The 16,659-nt window shown below is 43.1% G+C and overlaps 1 protein-coding gene across 9 annotated transcripts in view; it reads right to left on the bottom strand.

Moving 5' to 3' along the window:
- LOC121596807 (neurogenic protein mastermind) overlaps window positions 1–16,659 on the bottom strand; it is a 123,632-nt gene that overhangs the window by 16,975 nt on the left and 89,998 nt on the right. For 4 of the 9 annotated variants that reach the window (XM_041922070.1, XM_041922069.1, XM_041922072.1 and 1 more), the window contains exon 1: window positions 125–439. The exons of 3 other annotated variants lie outside the window; for them this stretch is intronic. In XM_041922070.1, coding sequence (XP_041778004.1) covers window positions 125–177 — 53 coding nt within the window. In that variant the 5' untranslated portion in view covers window positions 178–439. Of the gene's footprint in view, window positions 1–124; window positions 441–16,659 lie in introns of those variants that run through there. 2 more of the 9 variants (XM_041922064.1, XM_041922073.1) reach the window with 2 other exon arrangements.

The following is a 16,659-nucleotide window of genomic DNA, read 5'->3' on the forward strand; positions in this document are numbered from 1 at the left end:
ATTTCTCTAATTATGTCTGCTTGGAGCTGATTGGAGAAAGCCGTTACGCATGGGTTCAAGCTCTAGATTCATGCCACAAAATTAGCCAATGTCAGCTAAAATACTCTCTAACAAATTCACAAACCTATATTTCACCGGAACCGTCGCCACACTGGCGATCCTGCACGGACGACTCATCTTTTCAGGGTTGAATGTTTTTTTTTTGTTTTGGTTTATTATACTTCTGGGAGGTGTTCAAAGTGTGTATCGTCCCACATCACCATTAAAACACTTTGTTTGCACACACAAAATTGAATCAATTCATCAACCACATCACACAAAACAAATCCCTGCACGGGAAAAAACGCGGACGCGGATCTTGAGCCTGATACTGCCACAACGGGCACAACATACAGCGGACAGCGTGGACACACACGGGTCCACCCACGGCAAACAACTGAGCTCGTGGACCGTGCGGTTTATTCGATTTATTTATTACACCCTAAGGTATGTTATCAGTTTACGGCGGTTCAAGTTTCCACCTTGCGTCTCCGCTTCTCAGCTTGACCGACCGCTCGCATGCTCTTGCCACAATGTAGGCCCACGGCAGTAGAGTAGGAGGAAAGAGCATTTCGCTCCCGAACACTGTCGGTGAATGGTGCTGTCCGCTCCTCACTGGAGCTAATGATACGGGGATTACCTATGTCAAGAATAGGTGTAAAAGCAGCAGCATGGACCGTGGCAAATGAGGAATGAAATGAAGTATCGTTTTCGGCAGAGCTGTCTAATTTTGGTTTTGCTGAGTTTGTCGAATTATCGTTTGACTGTAGAATGAAATAAACGTTGTTGTGTGTTGTGTATACGTATGAATATGTGGGTAATTGAATTATTTGTCAACAAAGATGAAAAAACACAGCATTTTCTGTAGTTTCACAGAGCTATTAAAAACAAAACAGCGCAGTAGGATCAGCAAATAGTTTACAAGACACGATCTTCACGACAATTCACTATTCTACAACGTGTGTGGTCATAACATTCCTTCCCTCGTATCTCATCTTCCGAACATCATTTGCGCAGAGAGTGCTCTTTGTCTACAGGAAGTTAAACACTACACGGTCGAAGCTGCCTTAAAGTGTACACAATTATTCTTGTGAGGCATCATACCACAAAATGCACAACAATTGTCCAATTGTCCCCACAAGCAACTTGCATCACTTGGCGGGGTGCAGCCTCCACAGGACTTATTACAATGGCTGCGAGAAAACAGCACAACACAACAACAAAGCATCTGCACTGAGGCACGAACGAAATGCCCCAAACATGGAGTTGATCGTTGATCGTCAAGGGAACCAACTGTGAGATCTAGGAAAGGAATGACGCTTAAGCTCGCCGAGTCATCGCCGAGAACCCTAACCTTGTGCTTGCTTGGCTTAGCCGGTCGTGTGTGATTCATCGCGGAAATTTGAGATCAGGTAGGAGGATGTAACGCCACATGTGCTGTCCGGGCAAAAAGTATGCAACAGGAAGTTTTTTTTTTTTAATTTAAGTGGAAATAGGACTTTGAACTAAATAATAATGACGATGCAACAATTGGTACGATATTTCAGATTCTAGATCTGTTTTTGGAAAAAAGAAATATAATTTTTAACAATGTAAACAATAAATTCCTAGGCTTAAGTAATTCCCGTTTGCTGTTGCTTGCCACAGACATTACTATTGTGATTACTTTCAAATAATTATTCTACTTCAAACAAAATAATACTAATTTCTTCAACTCACCACTTAACCATGTCTATTTGTTTCGATTGATATTACATCAACTAAATTAACTCGACTCGCTCTTGCACAGGGTGTAACAAACACAAAAATAAACTACAAATCCTCTCCACACCGATATCCGATCGTTACTGCGCGCGAACTAGTGGTTCGTAGTCATTATAAAGCAAGCAACGTATGCCTCCTGCATGATGCATTATGCGACACACAGCATGATGATGTAGCATTACTCATCATGGTGAAATTCGGATGTAACTCCAATTGGAGATGATAAAAAGTAAAAAGATCACTTTTTTAAGTTTGTCAAAATGGAAAAAAGGAAACAATCCAGAGAAAACTTGTCACAGGAAGAACCCCTGAATAGGACGGGAACTCATCGAGGAACTCAGTCGTAGTAACTGCGATCCCCAAATGTGGTGCAGGATAACCTTCGTAAAACATTGCTACACGAAATATACATGGCATTGCAGTAACAGAAAGCGAACAGCGCAAAAAAAACGTCGAATTCAACAATTATGCCTCCACGCAAAGGAAGTGGGTCAAGTTCGGGCCGCGAATTCCAACTCCAACGGCACAGATACCTATACGAACATACACACACACAGCGCGGTCGTCGCTGCAGATTGGCGTGCAAAAGACATTCGCTTACGTCACTATATTATTGTTGGGGGTCTTTTCGATGGCAGCTTACCAATACACAAGTCGATGTGCATTGTTGGTGGTGTGGTGTGTAGCAGCAGTTACTAAATGCGTTTCCATCTAGGCTCGAGTTAGGCAGATCGAGTTAGCAGGTGTGTGCGCAACAACGAGCGATTGGGCATGTTCCGTGTCGACTCTCCGAATGAATGGTTGGCGATTATTTTAAGAGGGTTTTAAGCGTTATAAAAGCTTTGACAATGAGCGTGAGAGATACAGATGCTTCAGTTATTACATCATATCATTTTGCTAGCTACTTTAGACAATGGAGAGGTTTCTTATAGAGCAATTTTAGCGACATGAATCACGACGGCTCTTGGACTGTAACTTCACTGTTCTAGGATGCAAAACTAGCCATTTGTCTGACTAGCATCGTTTGTCAGAAGCAAAGCAAAACGTTCACTAAATCATTCCGTGTTTCTGTTCTGCCCCTTTGTGGTGCTCTTCTAGGTCATCACAACCGCCGTCAGCAAGCAAAGATAGCGCATTATTTGTGTCGGCGATTCTTCAAGACAATTGTTTACCCTGAGCAGCGCACCGACAACAGCTACCTGTAACTGCAAGACGATACTTTGTCTTGTCGGTGCTCTTGAATGTGTGGCTGCTTTGGTTGTACATTTGTAATGACACACAGAAGGGGGGGGGGCACACAGAAACGACCATTGATCGTCATCGCGATGGTCGCTGACGTCATCGTTAGATTCTACATCTTCGCCTGCATCTTGTCAGTGGTCGTCAATTGATCACATCTCTCTCTCTCTCTTTCTCTTTCCGATCGTTTCGATTGATCAAAGGACAGTTGTCTTGAGCGACCGCTACCCTCTTTGCCAGACCGTTTGCAACCCCACAACCCTATTTCGCGATCTCTTGCCAATTCTCGCATCACTCTCAACACTCTCCTCTCGGTGTTAGTATACGGGCGCAAAGACTTTACCAGTCTCTCGCCCTCTCTCCATAGTGCGTTTATGGTTTACTCGGTGGGCCCCAATACGGAGGAGGAGCGGTGGCGGTTCTTCTTGTGGGGATGCACAAAATCGGTGTCAGTGGGTCACAGTCAAATCGTGTGACCGTCGACGTAGTAGCAGCAGCCGCCCGCGGCCGTCCCACAAGCTTGCCTGGGTCCAAAAACAGACCGGTGAGAGTCGCGATGGTGTGTTGGTGAGTTCGGTTCGGTTGGTGTAATGGTTTCAAAGGTTTTGGGTGAGGGTACTACAATACCAATGCAATCAGTGGCTGTCGATATATGCACAGGCTATTGCAGGAATCTGTCGATCATTTTATGACGTATGTAATAGGCACATTAAAGAATTCGCAAGAAAAGAATATGACTTTAAGCTGCCCCATTTCGCCGAAGATAAAGGAGACCGAGAAGAGAGCAGTGTAAGGATTGAAAAAGTACAATTTGCAATATTTTGTCATCGCTTAGGCGTACATTTGTGTACACCAACCGATAGCTTTTACAGTGGTTTCTACACTCAATCCGAGAGCTTTTTTTCCAATTTACCCCTTTTAGCGTAACTGGCGCGGCGACGGGTTTTTTTGTGGTAGTGCAGCATTCCCAGCACAAAGCATCGATTAAATGCTGGTACAAAACCGTGTGCCCCGTGGGTTTGTTATGCAAATCCGGTGGCGATGGCAACCTCCGAAGCGGAAGCGACCTCTACCGGTTTTTCGTGTTTCGGCAGTGGAACGAAGCGAGCAAGGTGGATGTTTCGTTTTTACTAAAACGCTAGCTCATACGAAAGGGGGGGGGGAAAGAAATGGTATACCCAATTATGATGATGATTGGGGTGTTTGTGTGTAGGCGAACGTGTGAATGTGTGAAATGTGGTGGTGTTTTATCTAGGTCCATTATTCCCTGCCACTGGATACACCAGTAAGAGAAAACTGCTAACTACTCCATGTATTGCTTTGGTGTAGTGTAAAAGCTTGTTTTTTTTTATTCGACAAAAATGGTGCTTAACACCAACACAACATTTATTGCTCTTTGTGTGACACACTGTGTCTGTTCAAATAGTTCATGTAATGTCATTTATTGTAATAGTCGTGGTAATGATTCCGAATGAGGTGAGGTTCAAATGGGCCGTTTAACACTAAGCTCTGTTTCAGTTAAAGTTCCCTTTTCAATGCTGGGAAATACAACACCATGGCATAAGCAATTAAGCCTGTTTGCGATGAATAAGAAAGCATTGCATAATAAACTGTGATTTCCACACGTTAGACACAGCAATCAGTGTCTGATTCATACCTTTAATTATACCTTGAAAAATGAAGGATTCAATTCAACAGGATTCGAGGAAGATATACATAAGAAAGGTAAAAAGAAACCAAAAAGTAACATTTGTAAAACGAGCAAAATTTGATTTGTACCAAGCAGTGTATTATTTCAAATTACACGAAGACAGATCAACAGAGCGTGAACATTTGTGTAACCCATTGCCGGGCCCGGGACTTGTTTGTTTGTGAGTGTGTCAATAAATTAAAGAGAGGGAAATAAAACGCCCCAAACTTACCCCACCACTCCACAGGTTCTGGTGGCGAAACACTTAAACGGAATAATTCATCTGAACCTTCAGCGGGGGCTGAGTAGTGCTGGTTGATGCGTTTGCTCAAAATGGTGTAGTACAATAAAATGTTAGCATGAAGAGGTTTGTGGTAGCTGAATCGATCATAAATCTCTAACTCTTGAACAAGAAATTTGGTGAGAAAAAAAGGGAAGCAAAGCGCGATCTTGCACTTCTCAGGCTAGTACAACAGCAGGCTCAAAGGAACAAACTATCTGTTTGTGTGTGTATCAAGTGGTTTATGAACAAAACACTACTTCAAATGAAAACTTAATGAAGCAATACCGGCGACGGTGCTCTGTTATTGCCCCGTCCAAATTGCGGATTAACGCAACTAATGTTTTGTCAATTTGAAAGTTCCGCTCACACAGCAGCAGGGCAGGCAAGCAACGGGGGTTGGTATGGTGAAATACCATCGCTCTGTAAATCTGTAAACTGAATTGTTACTAAGTCACCAGTCTCTAAGCCGGAGAGATCGGTGGTAGCGGATGCCGTAATCGTGACACAGGCTATTACACAGGCACCGATGAGGAGATGGGATGGGTCTTTCCGCTTCGGAACGGGAAAAAGTGAAAACACAAAAAAAAAACTTCGCCGAAAGGTAAAGCGAATCAACGGAGTTATGCTTCTATTTTTTTATATCGCACCGCGTGATGCGCATCGAGTGATTACAACTCCTCACACACCGGCAGTTTTGCGTTGCGTAAGACCCGGAATTTGAAAGTTTTCACCTCCGGGAAATGGTAATGAGACAAAAATGGATGGAGCGACCGGTGGGGTGATGTTTGCTACAAAAAGAATAGCTGCTTCCATAATCATCCCCCTACCTCCCCTAAAGCCACACAAATTCTGCAAACGTGTTTCGGAAGCGTAAGCGCGATAAAACAAAAACGCGCCGAGATTTATTGTAAATTTAAATTTAAAGCTTTTTTTCTGCACCCCAAACAGCTGTGAGAGGGCTGCGGGAAGGGGAGTGGGTACATGCGGTAACGAAAGCGAGTTTTTCTTTGGTAAAGTGTTGTACCACTCCAAAGAAGCGAAAGCGAACTAGTAGAGCAGTTAGCTGGGGCTGTTGAGTGTCGCTGTGATGTAGTATTTCGGCTACCGTTCGGCCTAGCCCAGGGAAGGGCACAGCAGCACAATGAAAGGGCTGCTTGGCGATGATTGGTAAACAAGTGCGTCAGATGTCTTCGTAACTAGCTCATTGCCATTGTTACGGCGTCAAGATCATCCATTCCCAAAGCGTTTCGCCGCTGCCACCAATACTACCAGTCGCAATTTACGCGTTCCGTGTCGGTCGGTACGGTATGCGCAGTCGCGTACAGATACAGCACACGCTACCCCCCATTTGCACACTATCGACAAAAATTGTAAATGGTTTCTCTCGCTCTCTCCTTCTCTCTCTCTCTCTCTGTCGAGCGCTTTGTTTCTCGCTGAGTTTCTCTCAATTCCATTTTTTTGTTTTGTTTGTAAAGCTGTGTGTACTTCCCAAAAGAGTGGCCGGAACCAAAACTTTGAATCGACGCAAAAATTAACTCCCTCCATTTTTTCTCCTCCCGCTAGGCGGTGGGGGGGATGGATGGTAGTTGTGTTTCGCAGACCGTACTCTCACACGGAACGACATTTTAGAGGCCATCAACGGATTCGGATTTGTCACCCGATCTTCCCGTGCGCGCTAGCGGGCGTCCTTTCCTCTTTCCATTTTCCATTACCTTCCACCAAGTAACACTTTCTCCTCCTCGCGCGTTGGTGATGCGTTCGTCCCTCCCTCTTACTCTCTCTTTGCCCAATGCGGGGGAGGGGGGGGGGAGGTTATAATGGTACATTCCCGAAAGACACAGACGCGAGATCAGGGCCTATATAAATAGGATCGTTTTCTCGGGCGACTGAAACGGAAAGTGAAACTCGATCATTACGTGGCTTCCTCACCCGCTCACACAAACACACATACACCTTGTGATTGTCTGGTACAAGCACGACGAGAGAGAGATAGCGAGAGAACAGCAGTGATGATCGCGATTCGCGCAGCACGGCGCGATATTATTCGATCTGGTTTGACACAGAGAGCTGTTGCTGCGGATTGTCAAACGCTTTCACTCACCACCAGGTGTAGAGCTCATGAAACTTTTCCACAAACCCTCTAACACACACAGGGGAGTGAAATTATTTGAACTGTTACGGAAGATGAGAAAGCGAATAAAGATTTCAGCATATTATGTTGATGCAACGAGCTTTAAATAGTATTGAAGATACAAAACACAAAATGTCTCCAAATATTCGGGGCCAATTGCCATATCCGTTCCTTACCTAACCCATCCCTCTCTCCTCTTCATTCAGCACACCCCGTTCACCGTGTAGTTTCTTTCTTTTCTCTTTCATTTTGCGTGATTTCATCGAGCTTCACACGCACAGATGATGATGACCCACTTTGGGTTGCCTTCATCATTGACCCGATTATATTCATACGTATACAGCACAACCCGTCGTGTTGTGGTTTTGTTTTTGTTGCTGATCATTTTTCTACTTGCAGCTCATTTCACCGGTAATGTGTGTTGTTCCTCAGTGCGCTGTTGCTGCTACTACTACTGCTGGTGGTGCTCATGTAAACGTGAACAATGTGAATATTCAGCCATACTTGCGATGTATGATGATGCATCGCAGCAGCGTGCAAAGGGATGTAGAGGTTTTAACAACACAATACGCATTGTAGCTTAATATTGGAGCGTTGTAAACGTGTTGTTGTCCTAGGGCATGGTTGCAAACGACTTGGTATTACGGTTTATTTTATTTTTTTTTATTTTGTAATCAATTGTGAGGTGACGAGATATAAATGTTACAATATTCCTACGGATTCTACACAAAAGCAAGCTACATGGATATCTCATAAATACATTGAAAAAATAAAGTAATTACTAATTGATTTTAATTTATAACTTGGAATAGCAGGAGCATTCAGTAGAAGTCATTGAAGAGAACAAAATGACTCAATAGTTGGCTACAATCTTGATGATAGCATAATGTTTGCTATAATCATGATGATAATGAAGATTGTGAAGTAACAAGTTTCGCATCGTCACATATTACGATGTACGTGTGCAGCTAAAAAGAGCCGCAGAAAAACGAATCTGAACACATATAATGCATACTTTTCCCCATATTATTTAGAAATGAAATTGTAACATTATTATTCAATCAAAAGGGACTGAATCCGTATAACCTAACAATAGCGGTCCACATCCTAAAATTTCAGCTACATTTTTGGGTGTGTGTATTACCCCAATTGCGTAAAAATCACATGTTGTTTCACGGTCAATCGTTTGTACCTTCACCTTCGCCTATAGAGCAGTGTGTTGTCTACTGCTAGAGTAATCGAGGGTTCGTGCGCAAAGCTTCCCAAAATAGGCCTCTAGAAAAGCTCTCATTTGCTTTAGTCATGCTTCGATGTATGAGGGCTGTAAGCATTTTCTGGCTGCCGTACTGCTGATCTAAGTTTTGGGGAAATTAATTAAATACAAGGTTGGGGAAAACCACATCTTTCCTGCCCTTTGCTCTAAGCCCCCCCCCCCTCCCCCAAGGTGACAACACAGCAAAGAGGTCTGCTCTGTAAAATTATTTACAACACCACGCGCAATTGTCATAAACCATCGGTAAGCTATTCGGTAAAGGGTTTCTACGTTTGAAAAATACTGGGGGGAATCTATTATACAACTTTTAACCAACCACACGAACATAACTATTTGCATTTTTTATTGTTTCCAGCGCTATTATTTCCTTGTTACCCCCGGCAGATGGTGGTTGTTGAATATGAAAAAGGGTTTCCTCCACAAGCTCTGTAATATTATAGAAAACACAGTGCGAGTTAGTTTTACATAACTACTTTTACGCATTTCAAACGCGAGAATAATAGTGTTGAAGCTTGGGAGCGATTGTTGCAGAGTATTTTGAAACAAAATTTGCAAACATGCTATTCACCGCAAATTTCAATCATCTTACGGCATACTGTAGAATTTATACGAATTATTTACTTTATCCGTCAAATCAAATAGTCGCTCTTAAATGAAATGATTCGACAAAACGCTATTGTTTCGACAGTTGTCGCCTTACCGCACAGAGTTTAGCACGTAACTGCCCGCCGCACGGCAACGACCTTGACCACTGTTTTGAAATGCGCGCCTTTCGCGCACAGATTCCAATCAAAATCACCAACTACATTGTATCCTCTCACCTTCAGCACGATTCGGGTAGGAACACTACAACCACCAGGTAAAGTCCCGCTCTCCACCCGGGCAGATAGTTACCCCTTGTCCACACTATGCTTCGTCACGAAATTATGCTTCTCTCGTTGATTGCCAAGGCCTTGGTTCCAACAGGTTCACGCACGAAACAAGCGTCCCCCAGCCTTAGCAGATTTATGATTAATTTATCTTTTCAATCGATTTGAATGTTCAAGCCGGAATTAACCATGCTGTGTGTGTGTGCGTGTGATGGTGGCAGGGAGTACAAACCTGACAGCACGGCATTTTAGAATGTACTTGTTTATCTCATCGTAAAACATGACTTTAAACTCATTACGAATAGCATATATTTTATCAACAAATGGTAAAGCCACGTGTGCCAATGATTGTTCGCTAGAAAAGAATAGCAGCAAAAGAGGCACCACAAATCCAACCAAAACCACAGTGGCATAGAGCGAGCGTACGAATTGAAAATACGTCGTATAGCAAAGCCATTTAAGTGGCCGCTAATTAAGTTGTTAAACTATGGCCGACGGGGCCGACAACGGGGGCGGCAACATGCTTCAAGTTCAGGTTCAAACTAGGTTCGTAGCGGCTAGAGCCGCCGGCTATTAGCCGACGGGGGAAGACTAGATATGGCAGAGATCGCTATCTTCGCAGGCAAACACAATCGCACCGAACTTCAACCGACACATTCACACACACACACTGACCCGCACCAATCCCTTTTTTAATACCACCGGCTCGTCCTCGGCTATGCGCTTGTATGTGTTCGAAATTGAAACACAAAAAAGGTAGATTGAAAATTGTTTTTAAAAAATTACAACCCATTTGCTTCAGCAAAAACATCGCCTCGGACGATGGAGTTTCGGTTCTGTGACATACCTAACAAGCGTGTATGATTTATGCACATTCCACCTATTCTGTAAAACTCTGATTTTGGAGTCACGGTTCGGTAGACGGGCTCGACGGGAATGAGCTAAAAGTGGGGGGGGGGGGACCAAAACAAGCCAAACAACCAAATCCGCTCTGTACGGCTCTAGTACATTATAGTTGGACCGATTAGCACTATAGGACAGCCATCTACCGGAGTTACTGCGCGGCTTGAAACCTTTGGATCGTTCGTTAAAAATAGGTAGCCACAGAGAAGGCGGGGGGAAACAACACGTGTAGTTCGCACTACCGAACATGAACAAGGAGAATCAAAAAGAAGAGCTATAATGAATCATTTTATTGGCATAGTGCCAAAGATATCATGGTCTTTTGCTGGAAATGTACCATTGAAAATACATAGTTAATAGTTGGTCTTATTTAATTAAAAAAGTTGTTGATTTTTATAATTCAGGAATCGAAAATACAGTCTGTGTAGCTTTGAAAACCAAGTATTTGTATCTTATACAGCTAATTATACAGTTGATATTATACAGTTTCAAGAACTTCAATCAAAATCAGGGGTGAAAATCGAGGATAGTTTAACAAAAGCAACCAACTTGAAGTAGTCTGTATGGAATCGAAACCCTAATATTATATCACATTGAAAGTCAACTTGTCCCATCTTTAAGCCCCCTAACAACTCTCAATTTGTCCAACTTTACCACTAAAATGTAATGTATTCCAAATTAATGAACAATTAAAAAGAAGCGTGATGGAATTACGGGGCAAATAGTTTTTGTTCCAGGGATTTCTGGGCTACGTCTAGACGGGACACAGGGTAACATGCAAAAGGCAAGGTCTTTTAGTAAGGAGATTGCGTCTTCTGGCAGGCAAAACGTGTTCGGAAGCTCGTCTGAATTACATTACGGTGTACAATGTCGTTGCCGGCACGGTAAGCCAACGATGTTAATCCCATATTGGAGTATCAGAAAACTTCTTCGTACTGCGGCCATTGCTCAGATGTTAACATACGAGGGTTATAGAGGCAACACTGTTGCATATTTTATTGTTGAATTGCTAAAGTTTGGCACATTGGTTTAGTCCTTTCAGTTGAGAAATAACGAATTAGCATTTAACTGGATATAGACACGGATAGCTTTATGAAGCTTTTTAGAATGAATTTTGCTAATCTCCAACTCCAAAAATTTCAAACATTCTTAAACGTCTATGTACCAAAAGTAAAAACAGTTAATTTGTCCCATTATTTTGCTATTAAATTATTATTTATATTTAATACACAATCTCACAGAGCGCGATTAAAGTAAAGCCTTTGAACAAACTCCCACAACCCACCCAACATTGGCCATGAAGTACCTCTGTTAAATTAATTTATCCAACGGTGCTGAAAAGTACGCCACACGAACATTGAAATTGTTGAAACCCAAAAATGCTGTGCGTGTTAACGTGCCTACGAAGCAATTACATTAATGAAGTGTAGTTGAAGATCAAAGAACGGCTCCGAACGGCTGCAAAATATATTCCAAGCACAGCGCAAGCGGAGAGAAAATACTTTGCCCTGCCGGTATTGGAAACACGAGGCCCATCTTCAGAGCTTGACGGGGTTGTGTTCTGTGCGCGGCTAATAGAGAAAGTCGAATTTAACTTTCAGTGTAACTAAAGGGAATTATTTTTGTTTTGCTGCTCAAGAAGAATTTCTACAACGTGTTATAGTGATTAAGCATAAATTGAAGTTTTACCTCAGTTTAAGAGTTTCATAGAGGTTAGTTGAAATAATTAACCAAAGAGGCTATAGGCTACATTTTAAGACATACGAAACTTTCTATTATTAATTTTATACACCAATATCATCAATAACTCCACATTCCTCGGTCGCGTCGCTAATTCCCTCACACACTTTGCATCGATTTCATGTTGTACCGGTAACACACCAGTAGTAGGCACCAGCAGCCAGCCAGTGTAGTGTGGTGCTGCTGGTGATGACATTGATTGGAGGTAATTTCCAATCACATTATTTCGTCTAGGGCTGTAAGGCCAACACAGCAACATCATCATCATGCCAACCCGATGACAGGACATTAGAATTCCAAGCAGCTAATTCAAGCCTCGCGAAGAAACAACCGTTTCTTTTTATGTACATCCGTCTAGCGGGGACGGGATGGTGTGTGCCGTCGCCTGCCACCACCGCGAAGACCCAATTTGCGTCCGGGCGATGACGGGCGCACTCAAAGCGTAGTACCACCCTCACACCGAGCAGTCACACAAACGGTGCGTAAAGATTGAACAGTTTCTGTCGTAAAGAATAATTGTGTACAGACCGGCGGGTACTGCGAACGAAGCCGAACGATTTGGACGGACTTCATCGGGAAATAAATAAGAATAATAAGAATCCAATTAACGACCAGTTGTCGAGCAGGGATGGAATGTGAAGTTTGTTGAAGTAGCATTAGGAAAGTTTGCTACCGTGGCAAGGTTTTTAGAGTTTGGGCGCAAATGTAAGCCATTTTATGTTACACTGTAGTGTATTAGATTTGGGTTTAGAGGCTTTTTCAGCTTCTTCAGTTTTTTTTACCAATCTTCTTACTTATGACTGAAATAACCAAAAACTTTTGAAAACTTTTGAAAACTAAGTACAGCTAGATATTGTAAAAAATGCGTGAGTAAGAGCAACAAACTTGAACGAACGTGGGTAGAGGTAGGTGCATGATTCACAATTCTTTCCATCGTTAAGTAATTTTTAACAAAATGTACCTCGTACATCATCCTTCAACCACCATCCACCCGCTTGGCACACATGGTAATGAACACGAACAATCGAGTAAGGTGTAACAATTCGAGTGTGGGTGTGGTATTGCTGCACTAAGGGGACAGGAAAAAAACAGTAAAACCAACTTGAATACAATTACTTTAAAGCCATCTGTTCCTAGGGGTAGAAACAGCACGCCACCCGCCAGCACAAAAGACACACATACACACTCACACACATGCTGAAAACTAATAATTATGCTATTGCGCAGTTTGTCAGATCAGAATTCCAATGTACCTATGGCCAAGAAACAAACGCAGACCCACACCTCTTGAATCGCATTTCGTTGAACCGTGCTCAAAAGGCGAAACTCTTATCAAAGTCGGTCTAAGACAGCCTGTAACATGAGTTGTTTTGTATGTGAGTGTGTGTGTGTGCAGGAAGAGAACATAGGAAAGACACATGAATATGTGTTTAAGAATGCATAATTTAGCATAGACACTGAATCGTTTAGCGACACCTAGCGTACGTGGTACGGAAAACGGTTTTAATTCTAAATTTGATACATTTTGGGTGGCCACATTTGAAAGAGTAACGTCCAAATGCTTAATTGAAATGAGATTGTTCGTGAATTTTAATGATAAATATTAGATGAAAAGTAATTTTAAAGTAGCTCGTTTGGTTCCGCAATACTGTTTTCTTTCATTTATGATTTCTGTTCTCAGTAATTTACCACACAATCTTCTATTGAGTTGTTCCTTTAAACTTATATTAAACTACTAGTTATCCGCTCACAACATTTGACAAAAGCTTGCACGATAATGAACACAACATTCTAACTCTGACTCATCGTGCTTTAAAGAATTCGTCACCAAACACACACACGATTCAACGAGAATGCTTGTGTTTCCGCTGATAAATTCATTTGCCATACTTATCGCCTGTGTCACCTTTTTTGTTAAAGTTAGGGTAAAAGCGCATCACATTTTGCTGAACTGAACGTTGCTTGCTCAACCCGAGATGCGGACCAGATTTACATACGAATTTGTCTTGGGTCGTTCGAAATTGCGGCACTGTCAGTATGCGAGTGAACGAATTCCAAACATTTTTTGCTAAAATGTGTCCCATTTGAATCCCCTTCACTAACTTTGAATTGGTGGCTGTAAAAACTGAGTTAAAATTTGAGTCGAACAAAACTGCACCCTGATCATACTATTCCTGATCATACTGACACACGCGATTCACTTTCACCAGTATGATGCAGCGATGCAACGGGGGACAAAGAGAACTGATTGCAAACAAAGCAAAAAAAGGAAGCTAAATCTAGTTTCACACTTTTACTATTGTTTTATTGCCGTTTTATACAAATGTTCTAACATCTCGCATGCACTTGCCCATGCACACACGCAGAATAAGAAAAGCTGCCCGCCGCAACGCAATAGAGCTTAGGAGCACCGAGAGCGTATTAAAGTTGGGACGACACTTTGTTCCGGGTGTGGTGGTTATGCGCAGAAGAACATCCGAACTGGATTCTCCTTGGCATAGGTCACGGGGAGCAACCGAAGGGTACCGCCACCAAGCAGGATCCAATCTAAGCGAACTAAACGAGTCTTTGTCTGCTGGTACGTGCATACCATCAATCAGATTCTCCTGCAGTTTAGTAGCGCAAAACCGTCGCGTTTCGAAGGGGAAAAACGGTCGTTAAAAACAAAGCGTAACATCGATAACCATCTCTGCATGAAATCACAGTGTGGGGATAGTAATTTATAGATGTTTTAAAATTGCATGATAGATGGTGATATATTTTCTCACGAACAATAAACCAGTGAGTGGGAGCTGATCGAAATCGTGGTGGGTTTATTCTAAACATTATTCTTTTGCTTCCATTTTTGATGACGTGAAATGATCAAGTTTAGATTACGTTACGAAATAATTTGTTACATTCCAAACTACGTGTCTTACAAATCCCATAACATAGATTGGAGGACGGACAGATTCATTCAAATAGTCGATCTCCCCAAAAGTTTGTGGTCCCTTTCCGTGGGTGAACAAAGAACACGATGCAGACATACGAGCCTTGCACCACCGACTAGAACGTCAACTTTATTTGTGAAACGATTATAAATTAACTTGATAGTTTTCACCACCAGTATAACCCGGGAATTGAATGTGTTCCATTGACGACAGCCCGGGAGTGTGTGTGGAAACTTTTGTGATTGCAAACGAACGCACCTCCCCGAATGCCCGACGCACTCGAACGTCGCGTCACCCCGCAGAGCTCGTTTCGCGTCCAGAACATGCAAAGAAAACATGCGACAGCATAATGGAGGTGAAACTTCATTTAGAAAAGCTGCCGCTTCATCCGTCGAGGTGACTAACTTCGAAGATGAATGGTGTTTTGAAGCAACGACATATATTCCGTGCGATAGGATAAGAACCAGGCCACCGTGCTACACGATCGCTCGCACACGGTAAGGACACACACAAAGCTGCTGTTGCTGGTCCTTCGTTTCGGGCTTCGGTTACGCCAAGTGAGTCCTTTTAACCACAACCTTTTCCACCCCCCCTTTCTTCTCGCTAGCAACGGTAGTGCGCGGCAACAAACAATCCTGGGAAGATTTATTTGCAAGATTTATTGGAACTTAAAAACATTGGCAATAAATTAAACACCACGAGGAAAGGACGACGCGCGCTCGGTTCCAAAATGAGGGCACGACGCCACCAAACCTTTGGGGTGCAACCTTTGGGTTTGGGGTGGTTGGGGGACACGCACGCAAACACAGTGCTGCTCACGCACACTGCTAGGGGCGCACAGGGGTAGTTAGTGTGTGTATGTGTGTGTTAGTTGGACCAGTTTCCAATTAGATGTGAAGCAGATAATGAGTAATTGGACAAGTAGCTATTGATTGAGCATTGATATTTACTATTGCTTGTGTTGCTCGCTCTACACCAACGGAAGCAGAGTACAATAGGGAGGAACATGCTTTGATTAAAGTGATATAATGTTTGTTTCTTACTTAAGCTTGTGCAATATTAGTGTCCTCTGCGAAAACCTTCCTCTTTATGATGCAAACCAGCTCCTCTCTCAGCGTTCTTATTTCAATTTTCCACCATTGTCACTATGGCCCAGCGTGGTAGTAGTGGTAAGCAATAGTACCGCGCCCAACAGTGTCGATACAAAGCGAATCAATTTCGAAACATCCTTGTGCTTTCTCGAGGTGTGTGTTTGTGTGTGTGTGTGTGTGTGTGCGTGTTTGTACGTGGCCCTCCAGGGAACAAGGACATAATCACATAAAGAAGCATTACCGGTACTCCCTGCCCACCCCCCCATCCCCCCTAGCTTCCTGTGTGAAGGGGCAAATGCTTGGCAGCTGTTTTTCTTTCCCTCCTTGTTGTACGCGCGATATCGAATGACATAAAATGCCACCGTAATACTATTGTTGTGCAGCCACCACCACCACAAAGGGGCGGCGGGGGCATGGTGTTTCGTTTTTACAAAAGAATTAAGATTTGCTTTACCCTCTCTACCCTCCTCTTGGGACTGCGGGGCTTTCTCTCGGCGCTGCAAATGGAAAAAGCATGATTCTATGCTCCTGCTGCTGCTGCTGCACATGCTTCACCATTTTCTCGGTCCTCGTCTTTTGTGCATATACGTCACACTGTTTGTCCCCGAAGCACTCGGCACACTGCGCGAGGGGATCAAATTTCCTCCGTGGAAGCATTCATAACGACCATCGCTACGAGATCGTTCCGCCTCCAAGACGATGGGCGA

This window comes from Anopheles merus, chromosome 3R (assembly GCF_017562075.2).
Source record: "Anopheles merus strain MAF chromosome 3R, AmerM5.1, whole genome shotgun sequence".
Lineage (NCBI taxonomy): Eukaryota > Metazoa > Arthropoda > Insecta > Diptera > Culicidae > Anopheles > Anopheles merus.